At 37.0% G+C, this 21,929-nt stretch overlaps 2 protein-coding genes across 2 annotated transcripts; one reads left to right on the top strand and one right to left on the bottom strand.

The window, feature by feature from the left end:
* Positions 1-738: 738 nt before the first annotated feature.
* Positions 739-17,709, top strand: itih2 (inter-alpha-trypsin inhibitor heavy chain 2). Its single transcript, XM_082168203.1, has 20 exons — positions 739-945; positions 1,047-1,079; positions 1,791-1,826; positions 3,284-3,456; positions 3,532-3,636; positions 4,987-5,149; positions 5,277-5,513; positions 6,034-6,150; positions 9,285-9,453; positions 9,604-9,729; positions 9,849-10,030; positions 11,146-11,331; positions 11,418-11,557; positions 12,948-13,126; positions 13,263-13,391; positions 14,797-14,910; positions 15,000-15,198; positions 15,914-16,086; positions 16,174-16,285; positions 17,324-17,709. The coding sequence occupies exons 1-20, from the start codon at positions 856-858 to the stop codon at positions 17,469-17,471; spliced, it is 2,811 nt and encodes a 936-aa protein (XP_082024329.1). The 5' UTR covers positions 739-855; the 3' UTR covers positions 17,472-17,709.
* On the bottom strand, positions 17,578-21,923 carry kin (Kin17 DNA and RNA binding protein). The gene is made up of 11 exons (XM_082168307.1): positions 21,698-21,923; positions 20,791-20,885; positions 20,667-20,710; positions 20,434-20,556; positions 19,647-19,831; positions 19,478-19,572; positions 19,269-19,386; positions 18,592-18,711; positions 18,398-18,497; positions 18,196-18,296; positions 17,578-17,993 (listed from the first exon to the last, which is right to left on the bottom strand). The coding sequence occupies exons 1-11, from the start codon at positions 21,809-21,811 to the stop codon at positions 17,931-17,933; spliced, it is 1,158 nt and encodes a 385-aa protein (XP_082024433.1). The 5' UTR covers positions 21,812-21,923; the 3' UTR covers positions 17,578-17,930.
* Positions 21,924-21,929: the final 6 nt, after the last annotated feature.

The following is a 21,929-nucleotide window of genomic DNA, read 5'->3' as shown; positions in this document are numbered from 1 at the left end:
TATCTTTCATCATAAATTCAAATAAAAAGAATCCTATATTGTAAAGAGTATCAATTGATTGATTGACCGATTGATTTGAATCATTCATTTGATTTGAAAATGCACATATTCAGTCATAATAGTCATTGACACAATATTATTATTCACATACAGAGACAATATTTAAAAAAATTAAAACATACTACATTGATGGTTATTTTTTAAAATGTATTTAAATGTATGTGCTGTATATATAAGTGCTGTCAAATCGATTAATCATGATTAGTCAAATCGATTAATCGCGATTAATCACACATATATATTACAATATATTATATATTATAAAAACGACATCTGACATACAGTGACCTCAATAAGGATATTTGGACACTTATAAGCCACAGTTAAAAATGTTTGAATGTCGCATTATACAAAATACTAAACAAAGTGGTATTTATTACACACATATTATATATTTGCAAACTTTTATGTTAGATGCAATGAATCGATTTGACAACACACACACACACACACACACACACATATATATATATATATAAAAACTAAACTAATATAAGAAACTAAAATAATGTCAATGTCCAAAATAACAATAATTCTCTCTCAACATATGAACAAAAGGGTGTGAAATGTGCCATTCCATTCCATTCCAGGGATTGTGTTTGTGCATCTGCTGGTCAGGTTTCAAAGGTTCCTGCCATCGGGTTTTTTTAGAGATTTGGGCCACAACAAATATTGACGAGGCTCAGAGGTCTCAGAGACTGCAGAGGCTGATCATTGAGCCTCAGTCAGTGTGTGTATGTCTGTGGCTTGTGCTGGACATTTTGTTGTGCGTTAAGAGGACTTTTCTCTGGTTCCATGAAGACTCCAGTTCTTCTGTGCGTCTTGCTCTTTTCTCAGAGCTGGGCTTTCGAGTTTATCATCGATGGGGAGTGGGAAAGTGAAACGGTAAGAAGGAAAGAGAAAAGTGTGAGAAAAAGAGGCAAATTTATGTCAGTAGATTGAATGTGTATCTAAACTGAAAGCTTTATTGTGTGTTATTTTGTTAGTCAGGTCCTCTGGATCAGTCTGGGAGACACAAGGTAAGTTTTCATATCCAGCTTCAATATGAAATTGAAAATGTTAAAAGGAGGATTCTGAACAAAAATGCACTCTAATATACTGCAGATATGTACTTGTTTTCAAGATGTTCAAGCAAGTTTTGAGATGTTTTAATGTGATGACAGTGTCATTGAGGCCTTCATTGATTACCATTGATCAAAGAGTCAGGTGTAAGTCCACCAGTCCATGCGCTTGTGTCAGATTTTGTTTGTTTTTTCAGTTTTATACATATATATATATACAAAATTAAGTTAGATTTTATTTGGAAAATGTAAAAAAAAAATCTAATTAAAATGAATTAACTTATATAAATATTTACATTTACACATGCCTCAAATGTCAGTAACACAGTTGCAAAAATTGCAAAAGTTATATACATTTATATACAATGTTATATTAATGAACCCTTATACTGTATAAATGAATGACCCACTGAGCCTGACAATTAACATTCTTTTTTATTTTATTTTAATATTTTCCGCTCATCGGCCATTTGTTGGAGAAAAAAAAGATTTCAGATCCTATAGTTTATAGTCTATATTGAATTTACGTCTGCCCTAATTTTTGTCCTGGTATAACATAGGAGTTCATTTTACAGTTTTATCAACGTATCATCATTTGAATACTGTAAAATGTTTTTTAAACATTTATACAACATGCTCCCATTTTTCTCTTTGTGTGTGTGTGTGTAGAGAAACGTTTTGACCAGTGAAGAAGAGGATTTTGAGGTAATCATGCTCTTGTTGTTCCACTTTAATCTTATCTACTAATCGATTTGTTCAAAGACACTACGGTTATTGACTTCCCCTCTGCTGCTGTTCTACTTAGAGACATTTTTTTTTCTCCTGATTAGTTTGAGTTTCTAAGTTACTATATATTTTATTTCTTTAGTTTCTATCGGTGTTGGTTCAGGTTACTCTAAAAAAGTAATTAATTACCAGCTACTAATTACATCTTCAACAGTGTAATTAGATTACTGTACTATAGGCTAATTCAACTCTCTAAAAAAGTATTTAATTACTTCCTAAATCCCATATCAAAACTTTTGCAAAAAAGCATTTTTTCAAATAAACAATATACAATTGCAAAAATTATTCTTGAACTGACCAAAGTATTTAAAGGGAGAAGGTTACATTAAAACATATGAAAAACATGTTAAATCCAGTAATGTTTTATTTAGAATTGTTCTAGAGAGAAGTAACTGTAATTAAATAACAGAAAACTGAAGAGTAATCCCTTACTTTACTTTTTCAAAGGAAAAGTAATTTAATTACAGTAATTAATTAATGCATTACACCCAACACTGGTTTCTATCTATCTATCTATCTATCTATCTATCTATCTATCTATCTATCTATCTATCTATCTATCTATCTATCTATCCATCTATCCATCTATCCATCCATCCATCCATCCATCCATCCATCCATCCATCCATCCATCCATCCATCCATCCATCCATCCATCCATCCATCCATCCATCCATCCATCGTTCTGTTGTCCGCTGCTTTTAATGCTCAAGCTTTTTAAATTAGGATGGATTCTGATTGGCTGTCAATGTTTTTATCATTCTTTAGCTGGAAATAATCATTTTGAAAGTGACTCCAATGATATTGTTTCTCTGTGACGGTATTGTTGTGGTTTGGACTCTACTATTCTTTTACATATTTAGAACGATTTTTAGAAATATATCTTTATTGGAATATTATATTTACCGTCCTTGATGTGAACGGGCCTTTAAAATGAATAATGTAATGCTTAAAGTTTACATTTGGCAAGTTTTGATAGTCTACGGTAGGCAATTCACTACTTTTATACACAAGCCTAATGTCACAAAAATCGCAGTTCAAAATAGAAAAGGAAATGACTAAATGTTACAGAACTAAGGTGTTGCTACACTGTAAAAAACATTATATGATCAGTAAGTTATGACAACATATGCTTTTACATTGCTTTAACTCATCAAAAAAAAGTTAAGCAATTCTAAACTTTTTTTATAAGTTATACAAGATTCAGCTGTAATTTAAGTTGAAATTACTTAAACATCCAAGTTTATTGTACTTAAACATTTAAGGCAGCAACTTTTTTAACAGTGTAGGTGCTCAAATGGTTGCTTGACAGTTTTTATTTATTTAATGTTTATAGTTTGATTTATATTTTGCGTTCTGTTTGTGTTTGTATGCAGGCAATTCAGGGCAATGACATCACAGTTAAGAGCTATAAGGTGGAGAGCAGAATCACGTCGCGGTTCGCTCACACCACAGTCAAGAGCTCTGTGGTCAACTCAGGCCCCAAAGCCCAGAGCATCGGCTTCAACGTGCAGATTCCCAAACGGGCCTTCATTAACAACTTCACCATGTGAGAGCATTAACACTGACACACATACGCACACAAACACATGAAATGCCTGAATGACAGGTGGCTGCTTTTCAGGAATGTCAACGGGATCACATTCGTCGGCTCAGTGAAGGAGAAGACAGTGGCACGAAACCTTTACGCTCTATCAAGAGCTCGTGGGAAAGCAGCCGGCATCGTCAGGTATGGCTTTTCCATCAATCCATTCATACGCCAATAGTGGAAGTTTTACTGTATTGGCTATATATACTGTATATTAAAATGTGCAAATATACAATCATTATATATTATATATTATGTTCTATATTGTATAGTTATATTGCTCTTTCAATTAATATTCAGAATTATAACTATATTTTTTAGTTATAATTTTTTTTGAATTTACAGTTATATATTTTTATAAATAGTCTATATATAGTATATAAAAGCAATTATATACAGTATATTATATATACATATATAATATATAATATATATAAATTGCTTTTACGTATGACGTCAATGACAACATGACACTTTTTTTAATCCACATCAAGATTTTAGAATCAGATAATAAATGAATGTAAATAAATGTCAATTGTCAATTTTTCACTATAGCTTAAAAACCTTTATGCCTTTGGTAGTTTATTTTGAATGGTTCTGCAGTGTAACAAAATAATTTTTAAAATGGCAAATTTTCCATTTAATCATAATTAATCACAACTAATTTTCTAATCTTTAAATTCAAATCGCCTACATCGAACACGGATGGATCTCTACCTCTCGTGATAATATAAAACTCTTCTGATATTAGAGTAACAATTACAGAAGAATAAAATAAAGCATATTTTGTTACCTTTAGTTAGTTACCGTTAGTTTGAGCAGATGTTTTATATCATCATCACTGTCCTCATCAAAGCTCATGTCCCATGTACATTCAGCATCTGCTCATATTCGCGATCTCAAACATATTCTCAAAACTATCATTTTCAACATCTTCAGAATCAATATTTCACCAGATCCACCTCAAAGTGACAGTGACACTAATATGATTGCGTTGCTATGCAAATGTAAATCTCTGAGCCATTTCAAGTTTTGCTGATGATTCTTCCTATTCTTTTGTTTTCTGCCTGCGGTAACTATGAGTGTAACATCATTTCATCATTGTGTATCAGATATTGGCACCTTATAGAATAAAGGTGAATTTCACTTATTCAGGCATCAAAGATTCAATTATTGTTGTGCAGAAAAAAATATACTTGCACTGTTACACACCTCGGGTCGTTAGTGACCCATACAATTTTATTTTTGTTTATGTATTGTTACAGTATATGTTATATTGTTTATAATGAATTGATTGAGGTATACTAAGAAGGTTGATGTCTAACTTAAAAAAAAATTATGAGGAGGAAGGGTAGTGAGTGACGTCCCAGGTCACTAATAATCCGAGGTATGCGTTTAAGGCATTTGGTTAAACCATAGTGTGTGATTGCAGATGCAGCGATGCATTTATATATGTCAATGTATATATATCTTATACTTTTTGTCTCTCAGGACTAACTCTCAAGCAATGGAGACCTTTAGGACGGAGGTGCATGTTCCTCCAGGCAGCAAAGTGGAGTTTGAGCTACACTATCAGGAAATGATGCAGAGGAAACTGGGCTTCTACCAACACACTTTACACATTCAACCTGGACGCCTCGTTCCACTGCTGCAGGTCACACACACACACACACACACACACACACACACACACACACACACACACACACACATATATATATTGTGTCATGAACTGACCAGTGTAATGTGTTGTGTTTTTGCAAATGTTTTTATGTCCTCAGGTTGACGTGTATATATTTGAGCCCAAAGGTATCAAGTTTGTCACGGCCCCTAACACACTGGGAGAGCAATTTTCAGAGTTGACTAAAATCACCCACACGAAAGAAAAAGCCCACATCGTGTTCAAACCGACTCTGCAGCAGCAGAAAAAGTGTAAAAACTGCACGGAAAGCGCGGTGGATGGCGTGTTCACTGTGAAATATGATGTGGAGAGAGAGAGCAATGCTGGAGAACTTCAGGTGTGGATCTACATTGACTTTTACAGATAATATTTGACATATTCAAGCACAATCAGGTGTCAGTTCATCAGTTGCTTGTCTCAGATATCACTCAAATGTTTTTTTTGTTTGTTTTTTTATTGATATTTTTTTAATCAATCGATTTGATATATTCAATTAGATTTTTTTTTTTTTTTACATTAGACAAGGGATTTAGTTTTTTCATAAAGATTTCATTTAAAAAGTAAGACTCACAAATGCTCATCAAGGCTGCATTTTTAAAAATAAAAAAACAGTAGAAACATTAATATTGTAAAATATTATTACAATTTAAAAGAGTAATATTTATAATAATTTTTATATATTTTAAAATGTAATTTATTCCTGTGATGACAAAGCTGAATTTTCAGCATCATTACTCCAGTCTTCAGTGTCACATGATCCTTCAGAAATATTCAAATATGCTGAATGAACGAATGAAAAACAGTATGCTTTATTTCATTAGGTACCATTGTTGATGCACTCTATTTCTATTTCTCAGGTGTCTGACGGTCATTTCATTCAATTCTATGCTCCATCTGATCTCTCACCTCTCTCCAAAAACATAGTTTTTGTCATTGATGTGAGTGGAAGCATGTGGGGGCTGAAGATGAAACAGGTATGGATTTGTTTACCTGAGTAACCTGCAGATATCAGGAGACATATCATCTAATCTTTCATCAGCATGTGGTTTTTGTTGAATACAATTGTGATGAATGAGCCATTACTGAAAAATTCTTAGTATGGATGTGCCTTCTTGTGGAATGAGTGGAGAACTGCATTTTTAATTGTATTGAAACTCCCATGTTGCCACCATGTGGCCATCAAGTAAATTGTAGGGCACTTTTTTAATGGGATAGTTCACCCAAAAATGAAATTTCTGTCATAATTGACTCCCCCTTAAGTTGTTCCAAAGCTGTAGGAGTTTCTTTCTGCTGCTGAACATATACGAGTATATTTTGAAGAAAGTTGGTAACCAAACAGTTGATGGCCCTCATTGACTTCCATAGTGGAGAAAAAAAGACTAGGGAAGTCAATGAGGGCAACTATTCTTCAAAATATCTTCTTATGTGTTCAGCAGAAGAAAGAAACTCATAGAGGTTTGGAAGAACTTGAGGGTGACTAAATTATGTCGGCACACGACGACACAGAGCAGGTCTTACAAGCCTGTTTTGAATGCACTGACTGGAGTGTTTTTGAAGCTGCTGCCAGCGATCTGGACGAGCTCACAGAGACTGTAACATCATACATCAGTTTCTGTGAGGATTTATGCATCCCTACCAGGACTTACTTATCATTCAACAATGATAAACCATGGTTCACACCAAAACTCAGACAGCTTCGTCAGGTCAAAGAAGATGCCTACAGGAGTGGGGATAGGATCTTGTATAATCAGGCCAGGAACACATTGACAAAGGAGATTGAAGTGGCTAAGAAGAGCTATGCCAAAAAGCTGGAAAACCAGTTTTCCTCCAACGACCCTGCATCAGTGTGGAAAGGCCTGAAAGACATTACCAACTACAAGACACCATCCCCAAGCATCGACAGCAACAAGCATCTTGCGAACGAGCTGAATGTCTTTTACTGTAGATTTGAGACCCCCGATCAGACACCCCATACCCGCCCTGACCATCTCTCTACACAGCCATCAACACCTCCAGCCATCCCCCTCCCCTCCCCCCCTGCACTTCAGATCAGTGAGGATAATGTGCGTCAGATCTTCAGGAAACAGAAGAGAAGGAAAGCACCAGGCCCAGACGGTGTTTCACCAGCCTGTCTGAAAACCTGCGCTGACCAGCTGGCCTCTATCTTCTCACTGATCTTCAACAGATCACTGGAGCAGTGCAAAGTCCCTTTCTGCTTTAAACGCTCCACCATCATCCCAATCCCGAAGAAACCAAAGATCACAGGACTCAATGACTACAGACCTGTTGCCTTAACATCTGTGGCCATGAAGTCATTCGAAAGACTGGTGTTAGCATATCTGAAGGACATCACTGGACCCTTGCTGGACCCCCTGCAGTTTGCCTACAGAGCAAACCGGTCTGTGGATGATGTGGTCAATATGGGACTGCATTACACCCTACAACATCTGGACAAACCAGGGACCTATGCAAGGATTCTGTTCGTGGACTTTAGTTCTGCCTTCAACACCATCGTCCCATCACTGCTCCAGACCAAACTGACCCAGCTCTCTGTCCCTAGCTCCGTCTGTCAATGGATCACCAGCTTTCTGACAGACAGACAACAGCTAGTCAGAATGGGCAAAATCACGTCCGACAGCCGCACCATCAGCACCGGTGCTCCACAGGGATGTGTTCTCTCACCACTGCTCTTCTCCCTGTACACAAATGACTGCACCTCTAAAGACACCTCTGTCAAGCTCCTGAAGTTTGCAGACGACACTACTGTTATCGGACTCATCCGGAACGGTGACGAGTCTGCGTACAGACAGGAGGTGGAGCAGCTGGCTCTTTGGTGCAGTTATAACAACCTGGAGCTGAACACGCTCAAAACAGTGGAGATGATCGTGGACTTCAGGAGAAACCCCCCTGCACTCCCTTTACTCACCATCATGGACAGCACTGTGACTGCAGTAGAGTCATTCAGGTTCCTGGGCACCACCATCTCTCAGGATCTGAAGTGGGACACTCACATAGACTCTATTGTGAAGAAAGCCCAACAGAGACTGTACTTCCTGCGTCAGCTGAGGAAATTCAACCTGCCACAGGAGCTGCTCGTACAGTTCTACTCAGCTGTCATCCAGTCCATCCTCTGCACTTCCATCACCGTCTGGTTCGGCTCTGCTACCAAAACCGACCTCCGTAGACTACAGCGGATAGTTCGGACTGCTGAGCGAATCACTGGCACTACCCTTCCCACACTCAAAGTACTGCACTCATCCAGAGTGAGTAAAAGGGCTCGCAAAATCACTCTGGACCCGTCACACCCAGCACACTCTCTGTTTGAACTGTTACCGTCTGGTCGACGCTACAGAGCACCGAGCACAAAAACAACCAGACACAGGAAAAGTTTCTTTCCCCAGGCCATCTACCTCATGAACACTTAAATGTTCCCCTACTGTGGAACAAACATGTGCAATACTTCCCTCAGACATTTCATTATTGCACCTTATAACTTTATATATATTTATAATTTATCATCTTTTTTCTTTTTATTTTATTTTTTCTATTTTTTTTTATTTATTTATTTTTTTTTTTTTTTTTTTTTATTTATACCTGTTACTTGTCACTTGTCTTGTCACTTTGTATTGTATGTGTACTGGAAGCTACTGTCACCAAGACAAATTCCTCGTATGCGCAAGCATACTTGGCAATAAAGCTCTTTCTGATTCTGATTCTGATTCTGATTATGACAGAATTTTCATTTTTGGGTGAACTGTCCCTTTAAAGTGATCATGAAAATAGATTAGCTATATAAACTAGATTTGCTTTGTGAAAACTCATTTATGTTCGGTCTAAAAAAAAGAAAAAAAAGAGGTAGGCTAAATTTTGATTTCATGGAGACTTGAACTTTTTTGTGTTTTCAGTTAGCTCTCAGTTAGCAGCCTAGCAGCTTAGCCTATTAGCTTAGCATAATTCCAACTGCTTATGAAAAGTTCTTTTGATTATCATGATAATGCACTACGCTTTTGAGCAGGAATTTTGTCCATTTAATGCTGTTTTATGTTACTTTAACCCTTAAAAATAAAAGAGAGAGAGAGTTCCCTAACAGCCCTTTTTTGTTTTGTAGACAGTGGAGGCGATGAAGGCTATTCTGAACGATCTGTCGATGGATGACTACTTCAGCGTCATAGATTTCAATCACAATGTCCGTTGCTGGAGTGAAGATCTGGTCCAAGCTTCCTCCATCCAGGTGGACGAAGCAAAGAAGTACATCCAAAGAATCAAGCCCAATGGAGGCGAGGGAGCCTTTCCATTATAGTTTCTGCTTTGGTTCACTGCTTATAATTTGAAGAACATGTGTCCCCTATAATACGAGATAATTTGACTTGTTAATAATTTGAATTTCTTAAACATTAGTGACTGACCCTTGTAACATTTGTCCTCAGGCACCAACATCAATGAAGCTTTACTGAGAGCAGTGCAGATGCTGGTGAGAGCGTCCAATCAGGGACTGATCGACTCTCGTTCTGTGTCAATGATCATCCTGTTATCAGATGGAGACCCAACAGTGGGTAAGACCAAATAACATTTACACCATGCAACAGATCATTTCTGTTTGTCCACCTTTACTACCTGGAGTTTCCTGTAGTCCTTTATTGATCTACTGTTTCTCTCTTCACGTCTTGTTTAGGAGAAATAAAGCTGAGCACTATTCAGAAAAACGTGAAACGCGTGATGAGGGAGGATTTTTCTCTGTTCTCTCTTGGTATTGGCTTTGACGTTGACTTCGACTTCCTAGAGCGAATTGCATTGGAAAACAGGGGTGTCGCCCAGAGGATTTTTGCCAATCATGATGCTGCGGAGCAGTTAAAGGTTCAGTTTGACATAGTGTCATGATAAATCCCATGGCCCTGTCCCAAATGGCACCCTTAGCCCTCGCTATCTTCCTCCGAGTCCACACTTTTGTGACGTAATGCTGCTTTGACTGTCGGGTAGAATAAAATGACGAACTATCTGCAAAAATGTGCATCGAGGGCACATATCAGCCCCAAAGGGGGTGATATGCGGCCCTCAGAAACCTTAAAAGACAAATGGAACACCCTACATTGTAAGTCCACTAGACCGCAAGTGCATATGAAGTGTGCCATTTGGGACGGAGCCCATCTCATCCATTTTAATGCCTTTTTCTAACAGCGACAGGACATTTTAATTGATCGCTTGGTTTCTATATCTGACGTTTTGCACTTGCTAACCCCGCCCACAGCAAAATCTCATTGGTTTAAAATGACGTAACTATGCGTTAAACATCAAATTCATCAAAGTTGTGCTGCCTTGTACAACATTTTCACTTATATTATATATATTCATTTATATTTCATGTATTAAGAAACATTTACATTGTTAGAATAAATAATAATAATATTGTATCGACATGTCTTTATATATTATGTGATATTTCAAAACAAAAATATATGCAATTTGTGTTTTTTTTTTCTTAAAATTACAAACTAGGTCAGTCAATATAATTAAATATTATATTGATTGAAAATGATTAATCACATGAATTTCAAAGCCGAATGAGACATTAATAATATCAAATCAATTAAATGTGTCAAAATATATTGCAATAAACATATTTAATTACAATTTTATTTTGTAAAATTCACTCCAATTTTCCATAAACCCCAGTTTAAAAAACCCAATAAATAAATTGTCTGCAATAAAAAGGGATTTTTGAGTAAGAACTCATCAAATTCTTCCAAGTCCAAATTTTCTGAGATATCCAAACTCACTTTGTAGCTCTATATTATCACAATATGTTTAGTCTTAGTTTTTATTTTATTTTTATGCTGGGTGTTTTATATGCTCTCCTTTGAGTCTATTGTTATTTCTCTGAAATCTTATAAGAAGCATCTGTGTCAAAGCTGATGTGAAGTCTTTTGAGCTTTGAAAAATTATTTTTTGTTCACTCATTTTTTTTCTTCCAGACGTTCTACAGTCAGGTTTCCTCTCCTCTCCTTAGGACCATCACCATTGATTTCCTTGAGAACACTGTGAATAACATCACTCAGAATCGTTTTGACAAGTTCTTCAGTGGTTCTGAGCTGATAGTGGCTGGAAAACTCCTACCGACGGACCTCACCACGCTGCAAAGCATCACCACCGCCTCTGCTGTGAGCCCCATTTCCCATTTTCGCAGTTCAGATTTAAAAATTCGGGTTTCATGACTGGCTTTAGCAATGATGTTATTCTTCTCTAGGCCAACATGAACCTGAACATTCAAACAGAGGCAGATATTCTAGCGTTGGACTCTGAGCTCAGCACACATCAGCATTCCTACCCCGGCTTTGCTCGGCAAATGTGGGCCTACATTACTGTCAATCAGCTATTGGCCGAACGGTGAGAGAAACAGCTTTGTTAGATTTGAGGCCATCTATATTTATGCATTTAATGTGTTTCTCATGGATCAAAACAGGAAATTGGACCAAATTATAAGTATACTGATTTTCATTTATTATACGTATATTAGTATTAGTAACTTACTGTTCACTGCATCATTCGCAAATGCTCAAGCTTGGAGGATCTCCCGATTCTTGGCTCATTTTGAGTCAGACATGAAGACAATTGAATCAGTGAGTTGTGGAATTGAGAACAGCTGCAATTGGATCGCTCTAAATCGCAAATGAAACCTTCAGTGTGATATGCAAACCGTTTCAACAGGTTCATTGAAATGAACCAGCTCGTTCATATTTCATTCAATTATTTCAACACACCTGAGCAAGCTAATCAATGTCTTTAGGATCACTAGAAACTCACAGCTAGGTGTGTTTGATCAGGATTGGAGCTAAACTGTGCAGTACAGTGGCCCTCCAGGACCGAGTTTGAGAAACCCTGCTCTACACCCTTGCTTTATTTAGTATACGCGGTTCTATGAATATGCAAATTAGCCCCGCCTCCACTCACTCACAGCAGCTCAGAGATCCACTCGTTGATGATATATAGTCCATACATAGACATATAAACAACATTAAAAGCTTGATTTTCATCACAGGAGGACTTTAAAAAAAAGTATTTTGACATGTCCTGCCCAAATTCCTGTTTCAACAGTAAATGTCTAAACCAAACCAAACCAATTTATGAGTTTGGCAGTTAACCTATTCTGATTAAGATATGATTTCCTCTTTTTTATTTTTCAAATCATTTAATATGAATTATTCTGGATTTTTTTCCCTAAATGTAACAGTTTGCTAAGTCTCGCTTTTAATCATACAGTGGTTACAAAAGGTATACAAACTATAAAAACTGCACACCCAAAGTACAACATATGCCAAATATAAATTTCTCCCGGTGATTTCCATTAATGGACCCTTTTCACAGGGTTCTCAGAAGCGGAAGCCGTCATAGTTGGGCAAACTTTATAGTGGTGAACGAAATTCACTATAGCATGTCTATGACTTTCCAAAAGATAAAAAAAAATTGAGATTAATTACATTGGTCAGAAGAGCGAAAGATGTCAAATTTGCATGCAAATCTCATGCAGCAGCGTTGACCAGTTTTCTGTCATTTAATACCAAGGCAAGAAAACACCAAGTATAGTGTTATAAATGTACATTTATTTTTTCGTTTTATTAGCAATGTGTATAACATCCCAGACAGCGATATAGTGTCGGCCCAGATCCCGCCCAGATGTGGGCCGGATCTGGGCCGACACTATTTTGCTGTCTGGGATCTGTCTTTGCAAAGAATCCATCGTGCTCATCGTTGCCTCTGTGGAATTGCTTTCATGTAGCTCTCTAGCTCCTACTGCGAGCAAGAAGCGTAAGATCACTCAGCGGATTGTGGCCCTGGCTTTGGAGCATCAGTTTGTGACCCCTTTCACTGCCATGCTGGTGGAGGGTGAAGACGAGGGGAGGACAGAACGACTGATCGCAGACACGCCCAGAGACTCCAAACACGGCTGCTGCTCAGGTACCAAATCCAAACGGTTTGTCTTGAAATATAATATCCATATTGCAAATAGCATTATTAAATAGAGTATGGAAAATTTGTTTTGTTCTATTTATTATTATAAGGGTTATTTCTCTTTTTCCCCCCCTTTTCTCAGCCACTGCTCCTTTATCGGGATCACTTCCAGTGCAACGGCTAGTCTATCAGAATCCTCCGTGGGTTCAGCCTACTAATGCTCCAAATCCCGTAGAAGCAACCGGAGAAAGTTCTCAGTACATCACTTCTGGTAATGCAGCACAGTCAAATTATATTTAGGGTGTTTTCATACTTGGGGTGAGTTTTACTAAATTAGTGTGAGACCACAAACCCATACATCTGATCTACTGACGATGCGATGCGCACATTAAAGGGATAGTTCACTTTGAAATAAAATTTTGGTATGTTTTAGCTTACCTCAAGGGCATCCAAGATGTAGGTGTCTTTTTTTCCGCAGTAGTTTCAATTTTGATATTTTTAGGTCAAACCGTTCTTGTCTGTCAGTCAAATAATGCAGGTCTATGGTCACCACCTCAAAGAGCAAGCACAGAGTCCAAATTAAAACAATTCCCCATCGTCCAAATTAAACAATTCCCCATCGTAAGTACACATTGATGGCCTAAGACACGAAACGAGCGGTTTGTGTGAGAAACCGAACAGTATTTATATCGTTGTTACCTCTTGAACACAGCCACGTCCAAATGATCTGAGGGCGCGGGCGGGTATAGATATATACAATAGATATCGCCTTGGCTACGGTTTCGTTCCAATGAACTGCAGTAGCCAAGGCGACATCTAGTGTATATTTCTATACCCGCCTATACTGCGGAAAAAAAGACACCTACATCTTGGATGCCCTTGAGGTAAGCTAAAACATACCAACATTTTATTCCAAAGTGAACTATCCCTTTAAAGAACACAGACGCAGCCAGATCATTTCCATTATGACCAACGCAATCTAGAGAAGAGAAGCACAACTATCGCAGCCCTGTTGAAGCGCAAAATGGGTTAAGACATGCTTGTTTCAGCATTAAATAATTCAAGCAAATACCACTGCAAACCTTTGTAAATCATGTTCATGGTTGATTTATTTTGCGTCTGAAAGGGAAAGTCATACACATGGAAATGCAGCCGCAAAAATAAGCGTGTCTGCGCCTTTTCATCGCCAAGTTTTTTTCCCTGTGTGTCTTTAGAAATCCTGACAGTGGCTTTTTGCACTAGTGCAGGCTGTTAGTAATTCTGGCCTTTGGCCTTTAAATGGTTCACCTGCATTTTGATTCAAATGCGAACGCTTAAAACAAGAATAAAAAAATAAAAAAACGTTTTTTTATTTTTTTCATTTTAAAGAAAACAAAAAAAGATATGATCAATAAGTTATAACAATATATGTTTTTACATTGCTTTAACTCATCAAAATAAGTTAACCAATTTTTTTAAGTCAGTTTAATGCAATTTAAGTTATAAATGACATTTGGATATTTAAACAACATTTCAGAAAACTTGTTATAAATGTTTTTTTTGTGTGTGCAATTTTTAATGTAATGAATCAACTGGGGAAGTATGGTGATATCTATCAGTCTACATTTATTTCACCCTAGGGTGTCTTGCTTTAAGTTTTTGCTGTGATCTCTCTCATCCTTTTGATTTTACTGCAGTGGACAGTGACCCACACTTCATCATTAACTTACCTAGAAGCAACATGGACATCTGCTTCAACATTGACTCCCAACCTGGACACATCCTTAACCTGGTTTCAGATCCTGGGACAGGTAACTTCTACAGGCTTCTTTCATCACATGAAAAAAAATAGGCCTTTTATTTGTTTCATATTCCATATGTGTTTTTTTTTTCTTTCCAGGAGTAACAATCAACGGTCAGTTGGTCGGGTCTAAGAAGATGAAGAACAACAAAATGAACACATATTTCGGCACCATCTCCATATACTCTAAAACAGACGGTGTGCAGGTTATAGTAAGAACCAACAGAATCGACCTGATGGAAGACAGGAACAATCACTCCTTCTCTTGGGGAGTCACAGCTGAACTGATACTTAACAGGTATAACAATACAAACCTTCAATGAATCACTTGAATCAGTGACTGTAACAATGAATCACTTGAATCAGTGACTGTAACAATGAATCACTTGAATCACTTGAATCAGTGACTGTAAGCAACTGAATTTTACTGCTGTACAATAGTCATTTTTTTTACTTCCTTGAATGCAAAGTAGATTGATTTATATCAAAAGCATGTGTGTGTATATATATATATATATATATATATATCATTTTTAAGACGACAAGATACATTGATTTGGATAAAACCATTTGGCAAATTAATAAATAAATATATACATATATGCTTTACCAATAAATATATTAGGAACAGAATTCTAGTTTTGTCAAATTAAGGTTCTGTCCACATATCGTATGTCCAGACTTTTTTTTAAAAAAGAAGACAAGAACATTCATAACGCATTTACCTTTAATAATCTGATATATTTCAAAATGAAATTGAATATTCAAGTACGGCGGGACTTGATTGTATCCATTTACCTGGATTATGTGATAAGATTGTCTGATATTGTCTTTTTCTATGCGGTCTTAGTTATGTCAGCAGGAAATGTTTATTTTTATTTATTAAAAATTTTAAAAAGTTATTTTTTTTTTTACATGGGACCAGATAAATTTATTAAGGAAGCTAAATTTCATGTTTTATTTAATAAAAATCTCTTTAAATTTGGTTATATATGCCTTCTCTTGTTTATCAGGATGAAGGTCACCATAGTAAAGGAGCAACATGTTACTGTGATGATTGATGGGAGGATTTCAGTGATGGTGCTTTTGCATCGGGTGTGGAAGAAGCATCCTGTGCAGGTCGACTTCCTGGGAATTTACATGTCCAACGACAACAAATACTCTGCAAAGGTTCATGGTCTCATTGGTGAGTCACTTAACGTTTAAATGCACACAACTACTAAAACGCACCAACATATCTTTTTCTCACAAATGTTTATTTTGTCTCGGACAGGCCAGTTTGCACAGGAACCAGAGGTGAAGGTGTACGGTGTGCATGAAGGAGCAGACCCAAAGAAGAAAGAGGCTATAATGGAAGTGAAAGGCAACAAACTAGCTGTTACCAGGTACTGTCACACACCATCACATACTAATATCTTTCCAAAACACGACCACAGGAAGACATTTCACAGACAGCTCACCAATACCAATTTGAGTTCTCTTTTGCAATTGAACAGACAAAAACACAAAATAATGTCAAAATGTCTGTTTTTCCCATGTATCTTCATAAGCACAGTCTTAAATGAGTTAAATGAAGTCTTAAATGAATGTAAAGAGTTGTGAGAAAATAGAATATGCTTCAGCTCTTAAAGCGACAGCAACCTAATAAACCTGCTGCTGTTTGTCATTAATGTTAATCAAAGAACAAAAGACAAAGAGAAAATCGCTCACTACTCTTGACTGAATAACTTTTGTAGCTTTAATAAGGATTCATCTATATTTAATGTATACAGTGAAGACTGTGAAGTGTTATTTTACATTTGATTATTACATTTCTGTATATTTCCTACCCGACCTACCTGAAAATCAAGGTCACAAAGGTCAACAAAATGTAAAAAAAATACCATTAAACTAATATTTTAAATATGCCGCCTTTATGTTGTTTCTACATAAATTTGGGGATTCAATAAAAAAAATGGAACATTTAAATTGCTAAAATTGAACATTTAAATTGCTATTAATTACAGAAAAATGTGTGGTTAGTTAATTGAGCGATTAACAGCACTAATATTATATATATACCAATTTCATCGCACAGCATCTCAAATGTTGTTTTAGTTATTCTGAAATGTCTGAGCCAAAGTAGTTTGTTAACCGATTGCAGCAACTTCCATTTTTATTACAGATATTTTGCGCCGGTTTCCCAGGAAGTGACGATTTTGTTCCCTTGAACACATGGGATGGAAACGCTGCTTTATTCGCAAATGTTTTATGCGATATTCCAATTTTGCGCATAAATTAAATTTGCAACTTTGGATGGAAACATAGACCTACAAAAGAATCTTAATACAAAATAATTTATTCTTGAGATCCATCATTGAAAGAAGGCAACTGCCTAGCACATATCATATTTTAAAGTTCTGTAATATGCGTTTCTCAATCAGGGGCTGGCAGAAGGACTACAGACGTGACAGGAAACGAGGTTCAGATGTCTACTGCTGGTTTGTCCATAACAATGGGAAAGGCTTCGTTGATGGGAGTTACACCAGCTATATCCTCCCTCGGCTGGACAGCTTCCTGAACGCTCTCTGAGAGCACGAGTGTGCCTTACGCTAGTTGCTAAGAGAGAACAAGAGGCTGATGGGTAGCAATCTGTTATTTTATATAAGCCGTAAGAACCACCAAAAAAACCTGAAAGTTGCCATTTAGAAAAAAAGGTTTTTAATACTACAAGAAAATATATACAAAACATTGGGAAACAGTGCTGTACATCAACCAATTAAACTGTACTTAATTATAAATTAAGCCAATTAAACATAATTTTAACGTATTACACCACTTCTGACTTGACTGTTTGCAGTGAAACATTTAATCGAATCAATTAAAACTTTGAATTAAATATTTGAATCGTATGCAACCATTTCCATTGACAACAAAGAAACAAGCAATAAAAACCATTGGTCGATTTGTTTCAGTATGTAAAAGAGGTAAATTAAGAGTCTTTATTATGCACTCTGACACAGTAGAGTCGCCCTGGAGAGAAGATGAACATCAGGCCAGTTTGGAGAAGTCCTCGTATGCAATTCCCTCCACGGTCTTTCCTTTCATCCGACCCTAAAGACAAACAACATGCTTTAGATGAGTCTTATAAATGCATTTACTGTCACTTTTGATACACTTAATGCATCACTGCTGAACAAAATCCCTAAAATCTAACATTGATTTCTTGATGAATTCTCAATGAATTAGAGCCAGCATCTTTATAGTGTTTTGGAACACTATAAAAACATTTGGACAGTTTTCTGAGTGAACTTACCGAGTCTAACATGAGTGTGGCAGAGAATTTGTGCTCATCTATGCTTTCCAGGATGGCCTCCGTGTCTTTATATTGACCATTCAGGATCAAAACTCGCTTACCTGAGACAGAAAGAGAGATTAGATTGAGAACACATGAAGGGTAAGTTATTATTTTGGGCAAATATATCTTTAAGCGAAGTTTAACAACAGTAACGCAGTACCAGGAGCTGGAATGACTGTCTCCATATGACTCTGGTCCAGCTTGAGTTTGTCTCCAGAGTCGATCATCCTCACCATAGCTGTGTATTTATTCTGCACCTCCTATGAAATCACACACATACACAAAGTATTACTGTAAGAAACATATTCACTATTGTGTGGATCACAACAGAACAGTAATGAGCGCTTCAGTTACCCGAATGACTGCCTTCTTCTTGTAATACTTCTCTCCTAGTCTCTTCGTTATGACTTTCACTACAATGTTTGCATGAATCCAGTGATCGGATCTTACAGATTTCTTCTTCTGTTCCTCCATCTGGAAGACACACAAGGGAAATGTAACAAAATTACATGCACTCAATCAAAATGGTTGCATGAATGAGATTCGATCTGGTTGTTCCGACTAGGTGTGTCATTGACAATAACCGCAATTATTTAAAGAATAAAATATTGATATTGTGTTAATACTACACATATAATAATATATTGTAAATAATCCAGCACCAGTTACCATCTGGTTAACACTCCAACATGATGATAGGTTGCTGTATCGCAGTGGGGTTTTTTTTATTTCTTTTCAGAATTTTATAGAGATCACAATATTGTTATCATGAAATTTTGGCCACAATGACCTTGTAGTGAAAATCTGATATTGTTTGTCAGCCATTGCTTTGACACTATTCATAAGCGTAATTTTCTGATCTAATCTAAGCTTTGGTTGCGTAACTGTTTGCGATTACCAATATTTGTGTACTAAAACGTAAAATGGCCGGTCATGAATAATGATTGTAAATTGAATGTCGGAGATAGTGGAAAGTCGGCTTAATACAACATGAGTATCTAAAAAGAAAAACATTAAAGAAGAAAACGTGCCTCTATTATCTCATCCAGAGCAGATTTCTTTTTCTTGTCCTTGGAGTCTCCGCCGTGGGCAGACTCTTTCCTTTTCACGGAGGCTGCAGCTTTGAGGGCACTAGGACCCAAAGTGTTGCTACAGAAGTAAAAAAAAACATGGTTATTATCGCATCCTATTAGATTACTTCACCCAAACTACAGCTATAATGCTTCACAACACTTTTTACCTTGTTTTGGATGGCCCCGCTAAAGCAACGTCCATGTTAAAAGCTATTTTCTCATCTTCATTCTTTCGCTTCAGTTCGGTGAACACTGGTTCCTCCTGTGGATGCATGGACATTGAAAATCTGAGCAAGAAAACACTCTGAAAACGCTTTTTTCAGCGCACGCACACACCTCCGGCTCCTTGCCCACACGACCACGGCGAACTTGGTCTTCGATGAACTTGGCGCTGCGTTCTTCGTCGTCCAAATCCTGTTTCTTCTTCCTCTCCAGCTCCTCCTGTCTGCGGATTGTCTCCGGATCACGATCTATCCACTGGATGTACCAGCCTTTGGGGGTCTCATCCACTTTGCAAAAACCTGGACACAGAATCTGAATGAGACATCTAACACTGCCATTCAAGTTTGGGGTCATAAGAGTGTGTGTATATAGTTCCTAGAACTACCCGGTGCGAAAGCCCCTAATAATGTTAGGTGCGATTAATCACAGAAAAATATGCAATTCATTCATCATTTTTTTAATCATTTGACAGCACTAGAAATAATATTAAAACAAAAAATAAGTGCTTTCTATTTGAATATATTTTAAAATGTAATTTATTTCTGTGATGCTAAGCGTAATTTTCAGCATCATTACTCTAGTCACATGATTCTTCAGAAATCTATCTAATATGCTGATTTGCTCATAATTATCATCAATGTGCAGCTTAATATTTTTGTGGAAACCATGATTTTTTTTTTCAGGATTCTTTGATAAATAGAAAGTTTAAAACAGTATAGATACATTTTTTTTGTAACAATTTAAAAGTCTTTACTGTCACTTTTGATCAATTCAATGCGACATTGCTGAATAAAATAGCTAATTTCTTTCAAAAAAATTTAATATATAGACCCAACCCTCTGCACAGTAATGTATATAGTGCATGTGAAAGCTAACTCTGTCCAATGCATAGAACGCTTGCCTTCTCTCCCGAGCCATTTGGTGAAGTCGGTGAGAGTCTCCCACTGCGTAGAGTTCATGTGAATGTGTTCCCGATGACTGATGTACTCATTATACACAATGTTATTGTGAACTCGCTTGGTCCCTGCAAAAACCAACACAGACCATCTCAGCGTTCAATAATAGAACAATCTCAAAATAAACAAATTTATCGGATTTGCAATAAACGAATAAATCAAAACAGCAATGACTTACCAAAACGTCTTCGGAGCAGCTCTAAGAATTCACTTTTGAACTCCCTATAAATTAGATTTTTTAAATACATTTGATCTCAGTGATGGATGAATGGATGTGGACAAAATAGTGTGTGCTGACTTACTCTGAGAAGTAGTTCATGAACTGGTTCGGGTTCTCTGAAGCCAACAGCAACTGTCTCTGATGAGACTCAGACATGCAGTGACATTTAAACCCGTTCTGCAGTCAAGAGAGATCATGTTAGCCGAGCCGCCAACTGAACATGCCTGAAATCCTGCCCAGGTAGATGGTACACTAGGTTTTGAAACACAACCTATAATGCTTAAAATCATGACTAGTGTCCATTTGAAGCCCCAAAATGCTGCCTGACGAAGACCTGATGATCCAAACGTTGCAATAAATACTTTTCTGTGGCAGTCATATCAGTGTGCGAACATAACGTTTGTTTTTTGCTTTAGTTTGTCTAAATAGGCAGCCCATTAGGTTGAGACACAGTCAATGATGCCCAACACAGTCATAGCCTGTAATGCCCAAACATGCTGTCTAGGCAGCTCACTTGGCTTTAAGACAGCTTATGGTGTCCAAAAAAATGTCCTAGCTTACTAGGTTTAACATTTACATATATGTACATTTATTCATTTAGCAGGTTAGACACAACCTATGATAATCAAACAAGCTAGAATTTCTAGAAAGCTTGTGACAGCCTATATGATATCCAATAATGCTGTTTTGGTAGGTAGCTCACTAGGTTGTGAGACACAGCCAATGCAACCAACAATTCTGTCTAGGTAGGGAGCTCACTAGGCTGAGACAGCCAGTGATGCCCAAAAGTGCTGTCTAGGTAGGAAGTTTACAGTTTTTCCAGACTGTGCTGCAAGCCAACAGGACACTAAACAAAATATAGTCAAATCAATACAGACTAATCAGCACTTATATTCATAACTAACATTAAATAACATTCAAATTATGATAATAAATACACACCAATTGAGTGTTACTGAAGAAAGAAAAACACGTTCACGTAAACTTACTTCATCTCGACACTGTTTCTGGCACATCTGACAATACCAGCGCAGTTTCTGAAGGCCTTTGGCTTTTATTCTGTTCCCAATCGCTTTAGGGCTCAGAAAATCTGCTTTCCCCATTTTAAACCCAAAAAAATCACGGGAATTATTGAGAAAATAACACTTTCCAGTGTCTCAACGCTCCTCGCGCTTCCTGGCGTCGTGACGCGTATCCCTCGCCTTGATAACATGCGTGTTT

The sequence above is a fragment of the Leuciscus leuciscus genome, assembly GCF_965113295.1.
Source record: "Leuciscus leuciscus genome assembly, chromosome: 4".
Lineage (NCBI taxonomy): Eukaryota > Metazoa > Chordata > Actinopteri > Cypriniformes > Leuciscidae > Leuciscus > Leuciscus leuciscus.
Note: the sequence above shows the minus strand (reverse complement) of the source record. Positions and strands in the feature narration are given on the sequence as shown.

Coding starts and splice junctions, on each gene's coding strand:
- itih2 (XM_082168203.1), top strand. CDS start 856: ATGAAGACTCCAGTTCTTCTGTGCGTCTTGCTCTTTTCTCAGAGCTGG. Junction 5,514..6,033: donor GCAATGCTGGAGAACTTCAG/GTGTGGATCTAC, acceptor TCTATTTCTCAG/GTGTCTGACGGTCATTTCAT. Junction 11,558..12,947: donor AATCAGCTATTGGCCGAACG/GTGAGAGAAACA, acceptor GCTTTCATGTAG/CTCTCTAGCTCCTACTGCGA.
- kin (XM_082168307.1), bottom strand. CDS start 21,811: ATGGGGAAAGCAGATTTTCTGAGCCCTAAAGCGATTGGGAACAGAATA. Junction 20,711..20,790: donor TTCATGAACTACTTCTCAGA/GTAAGTCAGCAC, acceptor TCTAATTTATAG/GGAGTTCAAAAGTGAATTCT. Junction 18,498..18,591: donor AGAAGAAGGCAGTCATTCGG/GTAACTGAAGCG, acceptor GTGATTTCATAG/GAGGTGCAGAATAAATACAC.